Source organism: Notamacropus eugenii, chromosome 6 (genome assembly GCF_028372415.1).
Source record: "Notamacropus eugenii isolate mMacEug1 chromosome 6, mMacEug1.pri_v2, whole genome shotgun sequence".
NCBI classification, from domain to species: domain Eukaryota; kingdom Metazoa; phylum Chordata; class Mammalia; order Diprotodontia; family Macropodidae; genus Notamacropus; species Notamacropus eugenii.
In genome coordinates, this window is record NC_092877.1 from 77584048 (window position 1) to 77606539 (window position 22492).

A 22492-nucleotide genomic window follows, 5' to 3' on the forward strand; every position below is an offset into this window, starting at 1 on the left:
AATAAGTACATAATAAAAATTTTTCATCCATCCATCCATCCATCTGTCCATCCACCCATCCACCCACCCACCCATCCATCCATCCATCCAGTACATTAAAATCTGCAAAGTACTTTAAATACAAGGCTTAACAGACAAGTGACATGCAACTGGCTCTATTAATAGGGGGATGGCAGTGATGTGAATGGTACCAAAAAGCTGAACTGTCTCAAAGCATATCTTCCACTGACTTTTTGAGGGCTCCCCCAATTCCTACTGTTAGCTTCAGGTGCCTGTAAAAATGCTGATAGTATCTGACCTTAAATGTATAGCATATCAATGGTCATGGTTTACAAGGTTTCTAACAGATGTTAGGGTCCAGGAGGAAGGAAGCATGAGAAACATTTGTTTAGGCGAGAGAGGAAAGCCCCCAATCTGGTCTGAGAAGGGCACAAAGACCCCGCTGGTAGGGAAGGAGTGATAGAGGCCTGGGAGGAAATGAACCCCATATCTTTGGAAAGATAGGACACTTATAGGAAGATAAACTTCCCTGACATAACAGTCTTCCCTGGGGTTGGCCCTGGATCTTGGACATTTATTTTCTATTATAGATGAATATTGAAATTTTCTGAGTACCCAAACTTTATAGGAGCTGGGTAGCTTATTACTGTTTGTCTGGTTTCATGATAACTACATTTAATGTTTGACATATTAATATTACGCAATATTAATATTAATTAATGTTAAATATTTAATTTTTAAAATTAAAGTCAATTACAATTACAACTTAAATTAAAAAAGTGGAAATATCCCTGGATTGGGGGTTCAGAAGATAGATCTGAATTCTAGCTCTGAACTCACTTCAGAGTAAGTGAGTTTCTGGGTAAATTACATTTCTTTCGGCCTCTGAAAAATGACAGGGTTAAAACTACATGTGATGACTAATATGAAAATATGTTTAATATGAATGTGTATATAGAGTCTATATCAGACTGTCTTGGGGAGGGAAGAAGGGAGGTAGGGAGAGAAAATTTAGAACTCAAAAATCTTATGGAAGTGAATGTTGAAAACTAAAAATAAATTAACTTTTAAAAAACCTACATGTGAACTTACTAAAGTGCAAACTTCCCCACCCGAAAGCAATTTCCTTAAGGATGGGGGACCATTTTGTTTTTGGTTTTGGCTTTGTCTCCTTATCACCTACCCCTGGCACAAAGGAAGTGCTTAACAAATGCTTATTGAATTGATGGTCTCAAAGGTCCTTTCCAACTCTAAAATTTTATGATTCTATGAAAATTAAATTTGACTTCAAAATTTCATAACACTCCTTGAGAAAACTAGGCACTATGGGGTAGGAATCATGACTTTACACTAATGCACTTTGAGAAACATTAAATGGGCCCATTCTCACTCCTGCTTGCTTGTCTTTTATGGAATCACAGAAGTGGAGAACTCAAAAGGTCATCAATGACCATCTAGTTCAGCCCACATGAAAGGAACCCCTACTGTAACATACCAGACAAGTGGGCATCCAGCCTCTGCTTGAAGGCAGTTAAGAAGGACCCCCTCTAGGTAGCCCACTACACTTCTCATTAGCTCTATTTTTCCGTTATATCAAGTCTAAATTGGCCTCCTTGGAGATACCATTGCTCCCAGTTCAGTCCCTAGTTCAGCTAAACAGAGCAAACCTAATCTCTCTTTCACATGACATTCCCCTATGGTGCCCAAGATGAAGTTAATGGAGGAAGATAAGTGAAAATCTACAAAGAGATTTCCATGTGTTATCAAGAAAAACATTTTGGGTAGACCATTAACATGATGGCAAAATAGGCAGCAGGATGTACTAGGGAGAAGTGAGAGTGGGTAGGGAATGGTGGTCAGTGAAATAATGAGTTACAATTTTTTAAAATTTATCACTGCTCTCAAACCAAAATTATTCCTTAGATAAAAAGCTAATAATGCTATTATCTCCTTCTTGGGCACAGACAGTCAACTATTACTCTTCTCTTTAGAATGGAGCACAGCAAGAGTATATTAATCTAAGTTCTATCCCCAATACCAGGTCCTTTGTTTTCTTAGTGATTCTCCAAGATGGCTCCTTGTTGGACCTTTATCATTTTCAAAGTACCTATTTCAGGGTGGGAGTAGGGAAGGGGGACACCTCATAGCTGAGCAGCATGAGGGGCAGCAGGAGCTCCCAGAGAAGCGCTACTATTCATGAGAGTTTGGCTATTCATTTTACACTTATACTTAGAACATTCTCATAAAAAATGGCATGATTTTATGATGCTGTTACAAAATAATGGATCAGTTATGGAATAATAATGGCAAAACAGCCAAATTCACATTATATTGTTAGTTCTATCACCATTTCACCTGGTAGAGTGGAAAAAGCACTGCATTTGGAGTCAGAGGAACAGAGTTCAAATCTTGGCTCTATGACTTAACACCCATGTGACCCCAGGCATTTCACCTGAATTCACCTTATTTTGTAAAATGGGGGCACTGGATTAGATTATCTCTAAGACCTCTTCTTCCAGTTCTAAGTTATCTGACCATTCCCTATATAGGTCTTGTCCTTTGTTGGATCACCATCCATGTCATGCCTCCAAGTCTCTCTCCTGGACCCTGTTCACATCTTCTCTTTCTTCTCACTCTCTTATTGGCTACCAGGAGTTTTATTATCATCTCTGCATATTTTACTCCCAGATCTAATTCCCAGATCTGAAACTTGGATCCATATCATTGTCTACTTAATGGGCATTTCCAATGAATGTCATGTAGGCATCTTAAGTTTAATATTCCCTAAAGAGAACCCATTGACCTTCTCCCACCCTGCAAACCATCCTTCTGAACTTCTAGACATCATTACCTATCTACACATCCATTTTGTAATGACAAGGTCCTCCTCACTCTCCCCCATCCCAACCATTCATTAAATTGTGAAGTCTTAGTGTTTCTACTTCCTCAGCATCTTTCACATCCATCCCCTTCTTTCTACTCTTAACAGTATTACTGCCATGGCCACCTAATTGGTTTTCCTACGTTATTTACCTCCCCATTCAAATCCATTAAAACACACAGTGGCCAAAATGATTTTCCTAAAGTGCAAGTCTCATCGTGTCAACCCCATACTCAATAAATTCTACTTGTTTCCCATTGCCTTGAAGATCAAATATAAATTCTGCTGTCTGGCATTTAAAGCCTTTTACTCACAACTTGAGTCCAATCTCACTTCCAGTCTTATTATACATTACAATCTCTCCCTCATTCTCCAGTCCACTAAGAACTGACCTTCTTGCTGTTTCTCCCATACCACAAACCATCTCCTACCTCCATATTTTTGCATTGGCTGTATCCTCTGCCTGGAATGTGCTTTTTCTGCAATTCCTCCTTTTAGAATGCCTTGTGTTCTTCAAAACTCAGTGTAAGGGCCACTTTCTTCTACAGGAAGCTTTACTTGATCCTCCCCACTTTCTCTATATTACCCTGGGTTGATCTGGCTTATATTTATATATGCACATATTGGCTGCCCCAGTAGAATATAAGAGCCTTGAAGGCAAGGATTCTTTCACTTCTGTCTTTGTGTCCCCAGTGCCTGGCACAAGTTGGCATTTAGATTCTTGTTAACTGATCATAATTGCTTGGTGCCCCCAAATTAAAAGTTTATTGAAAGTGTGAAGGTTTGGAAATCCCAAATATTTACAGTGGGAACATTACAACATAGAACCATAAAGGGACTTCAGAAGTCATCTAGGACAATATTTTCACTTAAAAGATGAAAAAAACTAAGACTCAGAGAAATTAAGTGACTTTCCCAAGGTCACACAGTAGCAAGAGGTTGAGCTGGGATTGGAATCTAAGTCCTCTTGACTCCAAATCCAGCATTCTTTCTGTTGCATTATGCTGCCTTCCCAGGGCATCATAAACATGCCTGGGTTTTTTCTCTTGAGTCCTGGATATCAAAACTGTCTCTTTTCATTGCAGAATGAAGATGCAGTAACAAATGACAGTATTCAGCAAATGAAAACTCATTAAAATTTGTGTATTTGTTGTTTTTAAATCACTCCAATGGATTCAAATTAAAAGTAAGAAATCACATTAAAGATAGTAGTAAGAAAAGAGAGATGAAAAGTCCTCTATGGTGCAAAAATAACTGAAATGAATTATCTTTGCCAAAGAGCAGAGCAAGAAATAAGATAAAAGAAGAGATTAGTGCTAGATTAGAAGCTCTGTAAGGGTAGAAGCCATGTCTTATGATAGGAGACCTGGGTTTAAATAGCAGCTTTCCCATTTACCACTGGTATGACTCTGGCCCAGTCACCTAACTAACCTCTCTGAGCCTCCGCTGTTGTTTTTTTAACCTCTAACATAGGATGATAATAATAACAATATAACTGAACTACCTGTCTAACAGAGGTGTTGTGAAGGCCTCAAAAAGTTACTGAGATGTCAATATTTTCTCCCCACTTCCCTTTCCTGTCATCGAGCAGTGTTTTGCACGCAAGAAGTGCTTAATAAATGTTTATTGAATTGCATTAGACACTAATATTTGAAAATCAACTCAGTTGTTTCAATGCACAAGTGAGTAACTTAACTGTATTTCTCAATTCTGCAGCATACAAAGGCAAAGCTGGAATGTTTTGGTAAAGAATGCAGTCTCCATGTTACACTTATCAGGTATGGATATGAACTGGATCCTAATACATATGTCATAAATACAGATAGAGTGAATGAAGCAATGCCCACTCATAAGGACATTACATTCTAACCACGAGACAATATATGGGAATGAAATCTGGAACAGGAGGCAATCTTGACTTCCTTGCCCCTCCCCCAGCCCCCATCAGCACCCTTAGCCTCCCCTTCTAGGAAGTAAAAACACATACAGATGTTTTGCCCCTAGGCTTGTATGGATTTTTTAGTCATTTTATTTTAGATTATTCTATTTCAGATGCATTTATGAACCATATGTTAGTAAAAATCCCATTACAGCAAATTCCATTTTTAAAAAAAAGTCACTACATAGCAATAAAAATTTTGATATTTCACTGGTTGTCCTATGAAAACAGTCCTCTGTTGATATGGTTACAACTGATTCTCCATAACAAATAATATTTTGATTCTTTTCTATGTAACAGTTACCTTTCAAAACATAAGAACTTAGTTGACTACCTTTAGGTTGGGTTTCTTTCCTTCCTTTTACCCTCTCTTTCCTTCTCTCCCTCACTCCCTTTCTTTTTTCTTATTTCCCTTTCCCTTCCTCCCTCCCTCCCTCCCTCCCTTCCTTCCTTCCTTCCTTCCTTCCTTCCTTCCTTCCTTCCTTCTCTTTCTCTCTTTCTTATTATGCCTTCAAGGAGCAAGTGTTCTTTTTTTTTTATCCTTTCCCTATCACAAATACTACAATTAGTCCCAATAAGGATCTCCTTATAGAAAGATTTGGCTTACAGTTCCTAAAGGAGCTTGATCTGTAGTCTCAGAATTCCCTCCTTTCTAAGTCCTGCTTACTTCCCACTACCCTTTGTATTTCTCACTAACACAGTTCATTGCACTTCTCTCATTCACTGTTTCCAAAGTGGTTTTTTTCTTTTTCTGTACCCCACTCCCCATAAAGGTAAAAATAACAACAAAAAAAGACAAAGCAAACCGAAACAGAAATGAGGGCGAAAATAACTAGCTACTGCACCATGCCGAAGTGTGTCCCCTGGTTTCAATCTGTCGATGTTTTCTTTATCTTGGTTCTCTGAGAGGAGGGGGGGACGTGGGGGAGAACATACTCCTAGAGGCTTAATAAATTTATTATCATCAGCTAGTTTAGCCTTGAAACCTTCAAGAAATCCCACTCTGCTGTGTTTTTTTCTGGTAAAATATATGGGGTCTTCTGCTGTTCTACTGCACTAGTTTTAAAGAAAGAAAACCACATCACTGGGTTCCTTTAAGGCTCTATAGCAATTGTTTCCTGGTCCAGGGACTCTTGCCTAAATACAACAATATAAGAGGTTTTCAAAACCATTACCTATTCTGGTGAGATCCTGATTTCTTCTTCCTCCCCTGAGAAATACAGACATTTTCAGCATCTGGCTGTTTCATTCCTTGGTTAAGATTTCATTTTTAAGGAATTTTAAAACTTCTTCTGTCAATAAATTACCCTTGTCATCCCTTTGAGATTGGCCGGTCTCCCTTCACTGATCTCTGGTTTCTTTTATATATCTTAATCTCTCGTGCAATCTTCCTCTCATTCTCCATCTTTTCTTTTTTCTATTTTGTTTTTTACAATACCTTCAATCATTTTCCAGTTGTAACCCCTGCCTTCTCCTTCCCTACCCCCCCAGGGCCAAATCCCCATCCTTCTCTGTAAACTCAGCCTTTCTGGAACATCCTAGCCATAGGCATTTGCTTTCATTTGGTTTGTGGCACCTATTTTGTAAGGTTTGCATGCCTTTGAGTTATAGCTTATTCATCGATCTCTGAACACTTTCAATTTCCCCTCTGTCCTTTCCACTCACTGATTTAACTTATTTGATTTCCCACAAAGTGTTCTACACTCTTTCAAAGAAAAATTCATCCAGTTATAATTGTCTTTATTTTCCATACTTTGGAGGAAAAGCTGGAGGAATGATGCCAGCCACCCCCTCCCTACTCTCCTCCACATTCAAGGCCAGGCTTTTGTGGAGTCCCTGTGATTCAGTTACCCCAATCAAACCTTGTTACTAAAAACACCATCAAAAACACAGTCCCTTTACACTAAGGTTCTTCTTGGAAGGTACACTGCCTAGGAGGCAGGAAGATCACTTCATGCAGGCCAGGGGTTCTCAACTATTTTATGTGCCATAGACTCTCTTTTGGAAGTCTGGTGAGGCCTACCTATAAATCCCTTCTCAGAATGATGTCTTTAAATGCAGAAAATAAAATGCAAAGGAACCTATTCAAATTTAAAAGGCCAAGAGCCATTCTCTAGTAGATGAATGGTTAAAAGATAGGAAGTTTTAAAAGAAGAATTTCTTCAGCAAGCAAAAATCATGTGAAAAGATGCTCTAAATCACTGATAATTAGAAAAAATATAAATTAAAACAATTCTGAGTTTCTTGCTCTCACCTATCAGATTGACAAAGAAGACAAAGAAGGAAAATGACAAATGTTGGAGAGGTTGTCAATAAACTCTTCATACCCTTTGACTCAGTAATACTGTTAACTAAGTCTACACCTCAAAGAGATCAAACAAAGGACCCAAATGTACAAAAATATCTATAGTAGTTCTTTTCATAACAGCCTCAAATTGGAAACTAAGGAGGTACCTACCTAATGGGGAATGGCCAAAGTAATTACGGTACATGAATATATAGAATATTGTTGTGCCATAAGAAATGATGAAATGGAGAGTTTCACAGGCAACTGGAAAGATGTCTATGAATTGATACAGTGACTTGGACAGAACTACAACAAAAACAATATTATAAAGTAAAATAACCTGGAAAGACTTTAGAGCTCTTATCAAAGCAGTGATAAACCAGGATTACAGAGGGCTGAAGATAAAGCCTCTTACTCAACACTTGCCAATGAGGTGATGGACTTAAAATGCCAAATGAAACCTACATTTTTGGGGATGGCAAATGTGGGAATTTGTTTTTTGGTTTGACTCTGTATTTTTGTTAAGAAGGTTTTCTTTTTCTTTTTCTTTTTAATTGTTTAATTGGGGAGGAAGAAGTAGGAGAGATAAGAAAAATTTGCTCAAAATAACAATTAAAATAAACAGGATTAAAAAGGAAACCAATTATATGGAAATAAATTCATAGATCCTCTGAAATATGGCAATGGATTCCATGTTTTCCCGGACAGGCAGAAAACCACACTGTTGCTGGCATAAAGTGCTTTGCAAACTTCAACATGTTATATGAGTACTGGTTATCATTATCATTACAATGCCTTGAACTTAATATGTAGTAGGTGCTTAATAAATACTTGTTAGTTTTATTGTTGCCCTGAACCTTGAACACTCCAGTTCAACTACTTACTTGTTGGTCTGCCTTTGGTGCTGAATGACCATGTTTTTCTCATGGATGGTCTCTAACAGGGCTGTAGCTAGAGATTTCAGATCCGAAATGGACTGTGGTGTTGCTGGAAGACTACATCCATGATCCTCAGATAATAAATCTTGAACTAAAGAGAACAAAAAGCCAAAACTCAGTTTTTTACTCATTATGGGCCATGAGGGACATGCCCTGTGATTTTAGCATCCTCCCTCCCAATCAGAGAATGGCCAAGGCTTCCTGACCACACAATGGCCCAAAGAATGGAAAACCTAATAGAAAGGATGGTTTCATGATAAAAATAATGTAATAACAACAACAATACAGACACGTTGCATTTAGATAGTGGTTTTTATTTTCTAAAGCACTTTTCTGTAAATTTATGAGATCCTCATTGACCTTCTAGGAAGCAATATGAATAGAGGGCTGGCTTTGGAGTCTAGAGTACCTGAGCGCTTAAATCCTACCTCTAACACCATGGGCAAGTCACTCAACCTCTCTGACTCAAGCCAATTTTTCTACATGAGAGAAATCAACTCTTCCCCCAAAATTCCAAAAAGAATAATAACTCTATGAGGCAGGTGGAGTAAGCACGTTTCCTAATTCACAGGTAAGGAAACTGAAGCAAAGCCTGATTAAATATGAGACCTTCGCTGAAGGTCTCCCCTCAACTAAGGAATAATGCTATGATTAGAATGCAGGTCTTCTAATTCCTAGTCCAGGGTTGATCTTTCAGCACACAAGGCCAGTTGTTTCTGAAGGGTCTTTGGTCAACTGATCACCGATAACAATAACATGTTTATAGAGTGCCTTAAAGTTCATTAATCACTTTTCTTGAAATACCGCATTTGATTCTCACAATAACCCCATTAAGTAGGCAGTACCATTATCATCTCCATTTTCTAAATGAAGACACTAAGGCCTAAAGAGAATCAAAACCAAAAGATTCTGATTCTCTGATTCAGAGGGAAAAGGGATCTCAGAGCTCTTAGTCCAACTCATACTGGAAAAGACAACTGAATCCTTTCTACTCCAAATGAATCATAACTTAGCCTCTGCTTGACAAAAGCCATAGGGAAGTGGGAAGGAAGTCCCAGCTCTCTAAAGCATCCTATCCCATGTTTAGATAGCTCTAACTGTTAGGGCATTTCCTTAGATGGAATCTTCTCTTTACCACTTCTACCCACCATTTCTAATTCTGGTCTCTAGCATCAAGCAGAATAAATCTATGTCTACATGATAACCCATTATGGACTTGAAGACAGCTACCATGTCTTCCCTCAAGGCTTCTTTTCTTGCAGCCAACCTTTGCAACTCTCTCACTGTCCTCAGTCATCTTCCTCAATTTGTTAACATGCTTCCTAACTTTCCTACCCAGAAATGAACACAACCCTCCAGACGCAATCCCATCAGGGTGGAGCAGGGCAGGACCACTACCACCTCTTTATTCTGAATGTTGTTGTTCAGTCCTGTCCAGTGGTTTGCCATTTCCTTCTCCAGTTCATGTTATAGATGAGGAAACAGACAAATAGAGTCAAGTGAGTTGTCCAATATCATACGGCTAGTAAGTGTCTGAGGCCATATTTGAACTCAGGTCTGACTCCAGGGCTAGTGTTCTATCCACTGTGCCACCTAGCTGCTTTGTGCATCTATCACTGAAAGCTAAGATTTAGCTAGCTTTGGGGCCACCATTTCACACGATGTAGTCATACTGAATTTGCTGCCCACTCAAATCCATGAAAAGATCCTTTTTCAGATGGTATTTCCCTTCTATACCCCCTTCAGCCTATACTTGTGGAGATAAGAGTTGATTTTTTTAAAGCCCAATTATAGGAGAAAGTACAGTACAGTGGAAAGAGCGCTGGTTCTGGAGTCCAAGGACCTGGATTCAAATGCTGCCTCTGGTGCTTAAAACCTTTATGATTCTATGAGAAAGTCATGTAACCTCCCTGGCCATCTGTAAAATGAAGGGAATGGCCCTTCTGCCTCAGAAGACCCTTCCGCCTCTAGATCCATGATCCCATGGCTTTTAAATTACCCTTATTAAATGTTGCCTCATTATATTTGGCCATATATCTATATCTTTATTTGGCTGTGTGTGTATGTGTATGTGTGTGTGTGTGTGAGTGTGTGTGTATGTGTGTGTGTGTGTGTGTGTGTGTGTGTGTGTGTGTGTGTGTATACACATATACAGGGGCAGCTGACACAGTGGATAGAGTGTCCAGTCTGGAGGCAGAAAGACCTAAGTTCACATCTGGCTTTAGATACTTACTAGCTGTGAAACACTGAGCAAGTCACTTAACTCTGTTTGCTTCAGTTTCTTCAGCTGTAAAATGAGCTGGAGAAGGAATGGGATCACAAAGAATGGGACATGACTGAAATTACTGAACCACAGCGTGTGTGTGTGTGTGTGTGTGCATGCTATGTATGTATATATATATGTTAAGGGGTATGTTATGTGTGTATATATATGTATAGGTGTATATATGTTATGTATGTATATATGTATAGGTATATATGTATATTTATGTGTACATATATACAATACATACACACATATCTATCTATTTTTTATATACACTCTATGCTTAGTAAGACTCACTGCTATTGGAACAGATCTCAGAAGCTACTGGTCTCATTCTTCCCTCTCTCCTTGGCACTGGCCCCAGCTAAACTCCATATACCCTAGAACATCTGCCAATCTCCTCCCACCCACTTTGTTACTTGCAGAGTCCTACAGGAAGTACTGATCAATTATCTGTCATTTTAACTTTTACTGAGCTCAGCCCCTCAGATCAGAACTTAAAATCAGTGGGAGAGATCATGTTTTCTGGTATGTTACTTTTCTTAAAGAAAAACAAAATGGCATACCTTCTTCAAGGTGGGTAGGAGCAGAGGTTTCAAAATGTACTTTGGTTATTAGGTAATAAGAAAGGCCTAGGAGCTTTGTCCTTTTAGACACGAAAATCCTACCTAAGACTTCCTTTTCAATCAGTGGGTTTCAGAGTTAATATCTGGAAAGGTGGCCATCTGATTATAGTCACCTTGGGAGCCAGGTTTAGGAACTCAGCTCTTGAATATACACTATCACGGATAAGCTATCTGCTATCTATTCCATTGTCTTGCTACAAGAAGGTCATTATTTTTCAAATGAATAAAGCATGAAAACAAACGAACTTGTAGTCAGTAAGTGCTTCTCTTTAAGACAGCTAATTCCCCAAGGTAAGTTGGATTCAGCAGGAATGTGGCTAGAGTTTTTATTGCCTGCTTGCTTATGATCTTGGGGGACAGGACAAGGGTGAAACTCTTTCTTTTCAGGGTGGAATTAGAGTCAGAAGTCTTACACTCCAAGCTGAATTCTGCCACTTACTAGCTATGTGGTACATCTAACCAGTGACCTTGGGAAAGTCCCTTCATTTCTCAAACCCTCAGTCTCCTTGTCTGTAAAATGGGAATAACACCTCTACTGCCTAACTCACAAGGTTGTGTCAAGTGAGATAATGGATAGAAAGGATGGTGTGATTTTTAATATCTATGTAAGCTGTGGTCATTATTTTTATAGCATAAAAGACATAACAAAGCATAAAACAAATACAAGCAGAAAGGGAAGTAGACGACCACATTGTAAAAGAAGAAAGAATGACTGTCAGTCAAGTCAGAAGTTTTGCATGGTATCTAGGAAATACTGAAATATCCAAATACTGAAATTTATTGAATAAATCCTTAGTGTAAGATATCTCTAAAAGGGATAGTCAATAATTAATCGTATAGGATGAGGTGTAGATGAGGTTGTGATTTGTATCTAGTAGATAGCACTTACGTTAGCAAGATCACAGAGCTTCTGAAACAAGAAGTAACTGTCTATCCATCTATGTATCTATCCATCCATCCATTCATGCATCTATCCATCTATCTATCTATCCATCCATCCATCCATGCATCTATCCATCTATTTACACACACACACACACATATATGTATATCATATGCATTTCAGAAGATAGATTTTAGAAGTCCACACAAACCAAGTGAAGAACCCTTGTCTAAGAGTATGTCAAACTCATGGAAAGCAAAATATATGAGTGCACCAAACCAGAATAAAATATAATTGGGAAATATTTAATTAAAAAATGAAACATAATACAACATAGATAATGTTAATTTGTGGTTTTCTAAGTCAATATGCTGCCTAAAGGGAACTGTTTCTATATGAGTTTAACATTAGTGGCCCAGTCAGAGAGAGAAATTTAATCAGGGTCCCACAGCTAGACTGCCTCAGAAGGTAAACTTGAACTCAAGCCTTCCTGGTTACAAGGCGTTGAGCTGCTCAGCCTGTCATTATCATCAGTACTATTGTTACTGTGATGCTGAAGGGAAAATGGGATCAATAGCTCCACTGGGAACCTTCCAGGTCCTCAGACCCATACCTTGCTTTGCAGACAGGACTCCAGTCAGGGCACTGCTGCTGCTGCTGTTGCTAGACCTGCCCTGGCCTTTGGAGTTTTTCCGTCTCTCGAGGGCATTCTAGGGAAACATTGGAAAAAGAACGTTCATTCATCAGAAAAGTCAGTTCTGGACTAAGCACGGCCTACAATGGAAGTACCATGTCATCTAAGCTGACAGAGGACTTGTTCCACGGGCTGGCCCTAGAACTAGATTATCGACTTTATGTTCCCAACAGGTCTGAAAGCAGCTCCCAAATTGTCTGAGCCCACAGCTGTGCAGCCTTCAGCTGATTTGGGGAAAAGAGGGGGAGTAGGAGGGAGATTGGTCCGGATGTTACTCACTATAAAATAACATTGCTTAATTTTTTCCATCTGTCAGGTCCCATTAACTTCCAAAGGAAATGAGAAAATGTGGAGGGTAAGGGGAATGAGAAGGTGTGTGTATATGGCAGAGATTAGCAGATTAATATGGATATGTTTTAGGCAAAATCTAATTTGCAGCATGTAAGGCCCCCATGATCTGAGTCCAATGAAGCAGCATGGCATGATAGAAAATGTAATTGGAATGGTTTTGTGTGAATCCTGCCTCTGACACTTATTACAGTACCTGTGTGACCATGAGCTACCATATCTGTAAAATGGGGATAATGAAACCTATAATACCTACTTCACAGGGTTGTAGTAAAGTGCTTCTGAAGTAAAGTAAAGGAGTAAAGTACTTCTGAAACCTTAATAGCACTATATACTGAAATATGTGATATTTAAAATGATTACATTCAGTTATTTTTGTCAGAGAATAAACATTATTATAAGCTTAGCAATTAAAGCTCAAAGTTGCACTAAGACTTTTGGGACACCCTGCATAAATAACAGTATTATTTTATTACAAAGCTAGAGTCATGGAATCAACAAGTCAAAGTGTTAAGTATGATTCCAGTTCAAAGCCAGGAGTTCAATACTCAGAAAGGTACTAATATCTGGGGTCAGGCAGGAAAACTAGACCTGCCAATCAAGTAAGCCTGTATTAAGTACCTAATATATGCCAGGTACTCTGGTAGGTTTTGGGGACAGTTTTGTTCAGTTGTGTCTGTCTCTTCATAACCCCATTTGGGGCGTTCTTGGCAAAGATACTGGAACGGTTTGCCTTTTCCACCTCCAGCTCATTTTACAGATGAGGAAACTGAGACAAACAGGATTAAGTGACTTGGCCAGGGTCACACAGCTAGTAAGTACCTGAGGCCAGATTTGAACTCAGGTCTTTCTGACTCTAGGACCAGTGCCCTGTAGCTGCTTCGGATAGACAGCTCCTGAATTCATTGATGGGTTTAAGGCCTATCAGTTACCCTCAGCTTTTTTTAGCCCATCTGCTGAGATGGTTGACCAGGGTGTGACACTGTTAGCTTCTTGGAGCCGTGGGTAAGGACTGAGTGCCAGGTGGGCACCAGAGATGCTTGAGCAGCCCTGGCAGCCCAACACCAGAGGTGCTAGTCATCCTTGAGTCTGGAGATAGCCACAAAGACAAAAGACAAAACAAATAAAAACCCAGTCCCTGACCTCAAGGAGGGCATTCTAATTTGAAAAGCTAGATGAGATTTTCCAGGGAAAGAACTGAAAGAGAGGAGAAAAGGAAATAGAAGAAAGGGCACATTTTGAGAAGAGCAAGAAATAGAGTAGGCAAAAGAGAGAAAAGTCAGGGAGGTGGGAAACAAAACAGGGAGAAGGCAAAGTCATGGAAAGAAAGGGCGGGGGATGAAATTCAGTATTTCAGGTGATTAAGAAGGCATCTTTCAGAGCAGAGACAGGTATATGTGTATGGATGTATACGTATTTCATTAAGTATAAATTATATATGTTTAAAAGAAATCTACATCTCTGCCTGGATCCATGCGGTATAGGCTTGGTGTATGTTGAAAATCTGCCCTGACAAAGCCTCAAGCCATATAGTAGGGGTTGGTGGAGATGTCTGAAAGGAAAGTTAATGTCGAGAGCTGGGAAAATGGGGCGGTTCTCTCATGAGCATAGCACTGGAGCAGAGGATGTCCCTCAGGGACAGAAATCAATCCATTCTCAATGTGGAGAAACCCAGGAGGGCTTTCTAATTATAAAACTTACAACTAACATCTGCAGAATAAGATATTATCAAACTAGATGGTTCTGGAATTAGGAGGTATGAAAGCAAGGAGATTCCTGACATTCTGCCCTATTAGTGGGAGGTCTGGCTTCAGGTCACAGTGTTTCAGGCTCGGCTTTGCCTATCATGTAGGAACCTGCTGTCTCATGGGAATTTGGGGGACAAATACGGGCAGAGAATTTAACACCCCAGGGAGCCTTTGGGCTCCCTGAGTGCTAATAGGACACTGTCATATTCTAGCTGTCTCCAAAAATGTTATCCCTAATGAGAAGCTACACAAAAGAAAAGATATTTGGAATTTATTTTATATGAGATGTTAATTTTTTTTTAAAAGAAGAATGGTATGCTGACAAGAAGGGTCAGCCTTACAGCCAATAAGCTCTGGGTTTTCAAGTCCACTCCTGGGTGACTGTGGGCAAGTAGCAACCTTTCAGTGCCCAGGTAACTCTAAAATTCAAATATACAGAGGAGTTGCTGACCTTTATCATGGTGGGAGGTTCCACACTGAATGTTCCCTAGTCTGAGGAAATCACAGATCCAGGACCATCTCCCCCACTGATACCCCCAATCCAAATATACAGTTACCTTGCCCTTACATTTAAAGAAACCCTCTTATCGAGGCATTGGGCGTAAGAGGAAGACCTGAGTTCAAAACCAGCCTCAGATATTTGCTAACTGTGTGACCCTGGACAAGTCACTTAACCTATCTGCTTCAGGTTGCTCATCTGTAAAATTGGGGTAGTAATAGTACCCATTTCCCAGAGTCATTGTGAGAATTAAATGAGATCCTATTTATAAAACACTTTGCAAATCTTAAAATGCTCTATAAATGCTGCTGCTACTATAATGATTCTGCAGCAGGAGTAGGAAATCCAAGTAATGCCACTGAAGGAAGTGAAAGGGACATGGGGAAGTGGAGCTTAAACCCATTTTATAGATGGGGAAAACTGGAGCTGCAGAAATAAAAGATGATACTGTTTGCTATCCTTGCTTTCCAGATGAGGCAAAAGAGTCTGCAGTGCTCAACAGGATCACAGAGAACCCAGAGCAGTAGCTCTAAGCTCTAAACAAGTAAAATCTTTAGCAGTGAAGGGAGTTTCCAAAGGACGTATTGAGGTTCCCATACCATTGAAATCACATGTCCAAAAAAATCAGATTTAAAAAAAGTTATCACAATGAAGGCTTTTATTGCAATTTATGCATGGGACTAATAATGGAATGCTTCTCTTTTGTACAGGATGACTTCAAACTGAAATGAATTGAGTGACAGTAAATTGTCATGACCACCTTTACTATTCCTTTACCTTATATTTGGCAATATTAGATTTAAGTAGGCTGACCTCTTCATGAAGCTGCTTTAATCTCTCTTGGAGGTATCTAAGAGAGAGAGAAAAAAACACATGGAACAAGAACATAAGTATGTGTGAAACAAAAAGCTCCATTCTTCCTAATTCTCTTATCTGATCTCAAAATAAACTTACCAGATTCTAATTTATACATTCCTCTATCTATTTCATCTTCCAACTTGATTATAAATTCCTTGATCATAGGGACTGTGGTTTATCAAACCAGCACCCAGAACAACACTTTACACAGGATAGGAGCATGAAAAATGTTCGTGGAATGAATGAATGATTGATTGAATAAGTGAGTGACTGAGAACAGAGAGAATGAAAAACAGCATAGGATCATAGATTGAGAGCTCAAAGTTACTTCAGAAATCGTTTAGTCTAGTGTCCTCATTTTACAGATGGAGAAAATGAAAACCAGGGAAATTAAGTCGGGTCAACAAGCATTGATTAAACACCTACTACATACTGGGCAACTACACTAATTGCTGGGGATACAAAGAAAAGCCAAAATAGTTCCTGCTCTTGAGGAATTTGCAACTTAATGGGGAGATAACAAGCAACAGAGATGATAAAGTAGAAATAAGCTTAGAGGGAATGTAGTAGAAGAAGGATGATCAGGAAAGGCTTCCTGCAGGGATTTTAGCTGAGACTTGAAGGAAACCAGGGGAAGCAGGAAACAGAGACCAGGAGGGAGAGAATTCCAGGTATGGCACACACACCAAGTCAGGATATGGAACGTCTTCTGTAAGAAACAGCAAGACGACCAATATCACTGGATCGGGGAGTATGTGTAACAGAGAAAGGTATAAGAAGAGAAAAGGTAGGAAGGGGTGAGGTTATGAAGGCTTTTAAAAACCAATCAGATTTATATTTGATCTTGGAAGTAATAGGGAGTCAGTAGAGTTTGTTGAGGGGCAGTTAGGTGGTTCAGTGAATAGAATATTGGACCTGGGAGTCAGGAAGACTCATCTTCTTGAGTTCAAATCTAGCCTCAGACACTTACTAGCTGTATGACCTTGGGCAAGTCATTTAACCCTGTTTGCCTCAGTTTCCTCATCTGTAAAATGAGCTGGAGAAGGAAATGGCAAACCACGCCAGTATCTTTGTCAAGAAAAACTCAAATGAGGTCACAAAAAAAATGGAACTTGATTGAAACAACTAAACAAGGAGTTTACTAGGGGTGAGGGGGGCATTGAGGGTTACATGGTCTGACCTACACCAGGAAGATCAGTTAGATAGTTGATTGGAAGATGGATTGGAGTAGGAAGACACTTAAGGGAGAATGATCTAGGTCTGAGGTAATAAGGGTGGTGGCTGTCAGAGGAGAGAAGGAGGCATATATGAGAGGTGTCAGGAAGGGAGAATCAACAGGTTAAGTGACTTGTTGGTGAGACCTGAACCCAGGTCCTCTCTGACACCAGAGCCAAGAGACCTTTCTAACATACTATACTTCCTCTCTGTTCACTGACACCCTGTTATCGTTTTAAGTCCGCTTCCTGATCACTAACACAAAAATCAAGGGAGGAATTTCATCCTAGTGACCTTTTTGAAAATGGTTATCATTGAGGTCAAGTGTGCCCCAAATGCACAGAGCACTTTAAAACAGGCCTTACCTGGAGCTCACCTAAGGGAGATCACTTTTTTTTTCATAGTTCTCATTAAGATGATTCCACTGGGGAGTAAAAGTACGAAGGAAAGCCACCAATCTGAACACTCAGTCATCCACATACTCACACTGAGATTTGCCTCAGGGAAAGTAAATGGCTCAGGGAATTTCCCAATTTACTTTCCTTATTCCTTCCTGGTTGTAATAACAAGTAGCTTTCACTTTCAACCTCCCCACACAGATGGTTGTGGGTTTTTATTTTTCCCTTTTCTTTTTATTTTCTCTATCTCCCCCCATGGCTTTAATGATAACATAATTAGGGCTGCAAACACATTTCAGACCTCAGGCCAACAGTCCGGGGTAGCGAAGTGGTACAATGGATAGAACCCTGGGCCTGGAGTCAGGAAGACCTAAGTTCAAATCCAGTCTTAGATACTTAACTAGCTGGGTGACCCAGGGCAAGTCACTTAACTATTGTTCATCCTTTCCTTATCTGTAAAACGGGGATCATAAATGGGGAGCACCTACCTTCCAGGATTTTGGTAAGGGTCAAATTAAACAATAATTAAGAAGCACTTAGCATGTTGCCTGGAACACAGTAAGCGCTATGTTAAGTAAATGTTAGCTACAATTATTAGATATTCTTATCATCCAGCTAAAGCATCCAAGGGTCCCCAGGTACTTGCCGGTTCTCCATGCAGAGGGCATCCACATCAATGATGCGGTTTTCATGACCACCCAAGATATGATTGAGCTCTTGGTTCAGCCTATCCACTTTATCCTGATAGGAAGAGCGCTCCTCTTTGATGTCCTGGAGCTCATCCACGGAAGCCTGTAGGTCATGTTCCAGGGATTCAATCTGAAAGCAAAAGCAAATGCCCTAATATGGGAAGCCCTTCTCAGGCTGAATTTCTTTGCCATCAGTACAACAGTGCCCAGGGATGACTCACATTTAGGGAATTCATGAAGCGGGTAACGGGGCAAAGGCTCAGACCAACACGGACCTACTGCTCTGATCTTGTCTTGTTATCATCAAGACAGGAGAGGGAGTCAGGCCAGGAAGAAGGAAGGGAAGGCAACCTTGCCAACAAGCATTAGCAAAACAGAGAGGGAAGGAAATCCAAGAGTCCTAGCCCTTGCAGCATCAGCCATAGCTTTGCAAACAAGACTACTCCCACTTCTTTTTTTTCAGCTGCTCCAGATCGAGCAATCTTGTCCTTCTCTTCAAAACCAATTAGTCAGGAAGGAAAATGAAGTCTAGGGTCCCATGGCAGTTCCATAACTAGGGCCCTCCGCCCGCTGAGACTTGGTAGAAGGTGCATCGCTCAGCATTTCAGCCCAAACTTGCAAATTTAAGCTGGTTTGTCACATTTTATTTCCTCCCTGAGCAGTCCCAAGAGGGAAAGTTGCCAGTTGTGTTTATAACAATAGTATGCGAAGTCTACTGCAAGTAATTAGTGATTGGTAATTCCTGTATTAGACAACAAACCTGCTGGAAACTGGAAATGAAAGCCTCTATTGGCAAGGCTGGAGGAGAGCATATAGTGGCAAGTGTAGAAGTGTGAAATACAATTTATATTGCCCCCACTCCCATCATTTACGTGGATATATAACATATTCTGAGAGACAATGGAGAATATGCTTTTCTTTCCGTCTCTGCCAAGAGTGGACACATCCCCCACCAGCCAGTGTCTATACATGATTACCTGTTTCCGAGCTCTCTCGAGCTGCTGAACCAGGTCCTCTCGTTCATGGGCTGCAAAATGGCGGGCCCCAATTTCTTCATCACCTAGTCTCTGTTTTGCTATCGTCATCCGTAGCAGCTGTGGTTTGCATGAGAGAGAGAGAGAGAGAGAGAGAGAGAGAGAGAGTGATTGAACATATTCAAATTAGAAGATCAGCACCAAAGCAGAAACTTTATAAAGTGTGCCCTGTTGAAAGATCAATAATGTGCCTGCACAATAAAATATACCTCCTTCCTCTTATAGAGAGGTGGAGAGACTACTAAGGCAAAGTACTGTGTACATTGTCACTGTATAAGGTATTTCTGATCAACTACTTTTCTTTGTTATAAGGAAAGGTTTGATAGAGAGGAATGAGGGAGCGAAGAGTTAATCAAGTACTATGATGTAAAACAAAAAAAGCAAAATATTTCTTCAAATAAACTTCAGAACATGCCAGAAAGTTTGATCAGGACAGAGAAATAAAACAAATCTCCCATCATCCAGAAAGGAAAGTCAGTGATTAGGATAAGGAGAAAACCAAGTCTTATTCACTGAATTGTAGTGTAGTAACAAGATCTAAGTTAAAATCCAGCTTCAGACACATACTAACAATGTGACCCTGGGCAAGTCACTTAACCCTGTTTGCCTCAGTTTCCTCATCTGTAAAATGAGCTGAAGAAGGAAATGGCAAAACATTTCAGTATCTTTTGCCAAGAAAACCCCAAACGAGGTCACAAAGAATTGGATACAACTGAACAACAACAAGAAAGGGCACTAGATTTAGATTCAGAATATCTGGCTAGAAATCTCAGCTAACTCTGCTACAAAGGTATCAATATTTCTGATCCTCAGTTTCTTCCTCTGTCATATTTCCAGGACCATCAAAAGTCAAAGAGAGTTGGCAAGGCATTTCTTTCCCAAAACACAAATCTCTAACATCATCTGACTCTTCAGGTAACATGATTTCTCTGCTTAATCAGTAGGGGCTGTTCTTAGAGCAGAGGACTCCAGAGGTAGGATGGAGATGGTCAGAAATAAAGAAATGTCAAATAAGAGCTATTAAGCATCCCCACCTCGACAGAGGTGAGATTAAAGCAGCTTCAATGAACTCTAAATAACTGCTGATTGGGGAAAGAGTTCTCTTCATTTTTATGATTTCTAATATTTCCTTTTTTATTGTTGTAATCTTACTTATACACTCAACAAATAAGCAAATAAATATGGAATAAAATCCCAAAATAAAACATGAAGATCTGAAATATTTGCATTTTGATTACAAAAGAGAAACAATAATAATATAAAATTTTCACCAACTAACAATGGCTCTTCATTTTCATGGAGGCATTTTATTTGCCTCTCTCCATTAGCTGTGTTTTACTGTTTAGTACTGCTGGACTGTGACATCAATGCACAAACAAGTTTGATCCAAACACAGTAAAAGGCAGTGGAGTTTGGGAAATCCAAAACATGGCAATTTGTTTGCTAGAGGTCAAGGCTCTAAGCTAAAGCCCAGAGGAAGCTGAGAGCTGCTGCCTATTCTGTGAAGCTGTAGCAAATACACTCTGTGAATTCCAAAAATTCTTTATGTAGTCACTGCACTGTGTTTTATTATAAGCTTACATGTTTGGGATTTTTAAACATTCCTTTTCCGTCTTTTCAAGCCCAGTTTCCTGTGTTTGTTTATCATTTGGCATTTCTCCACTTTCCTGAGTTCCCTTTAATTTGCCAGGATATGTTTTATATACATACATACGTACATATACACACACACACACACGCACATATATATATACACACACCACATATATTGTGTGTGTGTGCGCGTGATAGAAGCTTATTTGTTTAGAAGAAAAAGAAAACTCTGGCTTCTTCTAAAGACAGCTTTTTTTTTCTTCTCAAAAGGACTTCATTTTAGGGGCTGCAAGTTGCTTCCCTTACAATGAAATCACAATTACATACAGACAATATTCCATAGAAGGACAAGTCTCCCACAATTCTGAACAGTTAGATAATATCCAAGCTACTGACTAGACGGTATTCAGTTGAGGTATGAGCATGCTTCTGATTGAGTGGTTTCATCTCTCTTTTTTTGCAGTACAGATAAAGCATCTATTAACTATTTATTTTGTGCAAGGCACTGTGTTAAACCTGGGGATTCAAATACAATACTCCTCAAGGAGTAAAACAAATTACTGTGCACTTGTTTTAGACATGTCCCCATTGACCCCATTTGGGGTTTTCTTGGCAAAGATACTGGAGATCTTCATTTTCTTCTCCAGTATATTTCAGAGTTGAAGAAATTGAGACACAGAGCATTAAGTGAATTTCCCAGGGTCACACAGTTAGTAAGTGTCTGAGGCTAGATTTGAACTCAGAAAATTGAGTTTTCCTGATTCCAGGCCTGGTGCTCTCTCCATAGCTTACATTCTAATTAAAGAGGGCAATACTTTCAGGGGGAGGGTGGGAAAGAGAGGGAGGAGGTAGAAATGGCCAGGAAGTGATATTGAGGACTGGTTCTAGGCAGGCCCTGGTATCCTGGGGGTAGGCTCCAAGTGTTTAGTTGGGAGAGATAGAAAGATGATAGTTGGAACCCATGTGGCTTGGAATAGAGATCGCCAGGCAGTTGCATGGGAGAGGCCTGGTTCCCAGCAAAGAAGGACAAAAGCTCAGCCATCAGGAGGTTTCATCTTTAGGACTGACTTGGCAACTTAACGTTGCTGCTGTCACTGTTTTCATGGTCATTTGTCCTTCCTTCTCAAAGAGGCCCACGATATCAGGAAGGTGATGTCATGATTTGTACATGAATTGGATTTAAGTGAGGGAGGTCTATGCCAAGTCACCACTCTCCTCCAGAACCATCTGAAGGAGATGAAGAAAGAGATCAGGATGCCTGGAGAGGATCCCCTAACAACTTAATATGTTCAGCCTGAAGGATGATTTTTCTAATGTTTGAATTAGTACTAAATACAGAGTATTAGCCACCTCATCTACTGTTTTCCACCAGCCTGTTGTAGAACATTACACATAGCAGAAGTGCGCTTCTTGCACATATATTTTGAAGACTCCTTGGTTTTGATGATGTGGGTACTCCACACTCTTGTAAGTAACAATCTTCTTGAGATGAGAATCTTTGAACATAGCCAATCTGATTTTCAAAGGAGAGATACAAAGCCTGTTGCAGAGTCCATGCTCCAAACCTGTTCAGTTTGGTAGGACCCACCAGAGTTC

At 39.8% G+C, this 22492-nt stretch overlaps 1 protein-coding gene across 4 annotated transcripts in view; it reads right to left on the reverse strand.

Annotated features, from left to right (window-relative positions):
• The window catches only part of CCDC149 (coiled-coil domain containing 149), a 145827-nt gene that overhangs the window by 33018 nt on the left and 90317 nt on the right, over positions 1-22492 (reverse strand). For 3 of the 4 annotated variants that reach the window (XM_072620383.1, XM_072620384.1, XM_072620380.1), the window contains 5 exons: positions 19247-19363; positions 18227-18399; positions 15887-15959; positions 12434-12530; positions 7992-8136 (listed from right to left, as the gene is read on the reverse strand). In XM_072620383.1, the coding sequence (XP_072476484.1) occupies positions 7992-8136; positions 12434-12530; positions 15887-15959; positions 18227-18399; positions 19247-19363 (605 nt within the window). The remainder of the gene's footprint in view (positions 1-7991; positions 8137-12433; positions 12531-15886; positions 15960-18226; positions 18400-19246; positions 19364-22492) is intronic. The other variant, XM_072620382.1, reaches the window with a different exon arrangement.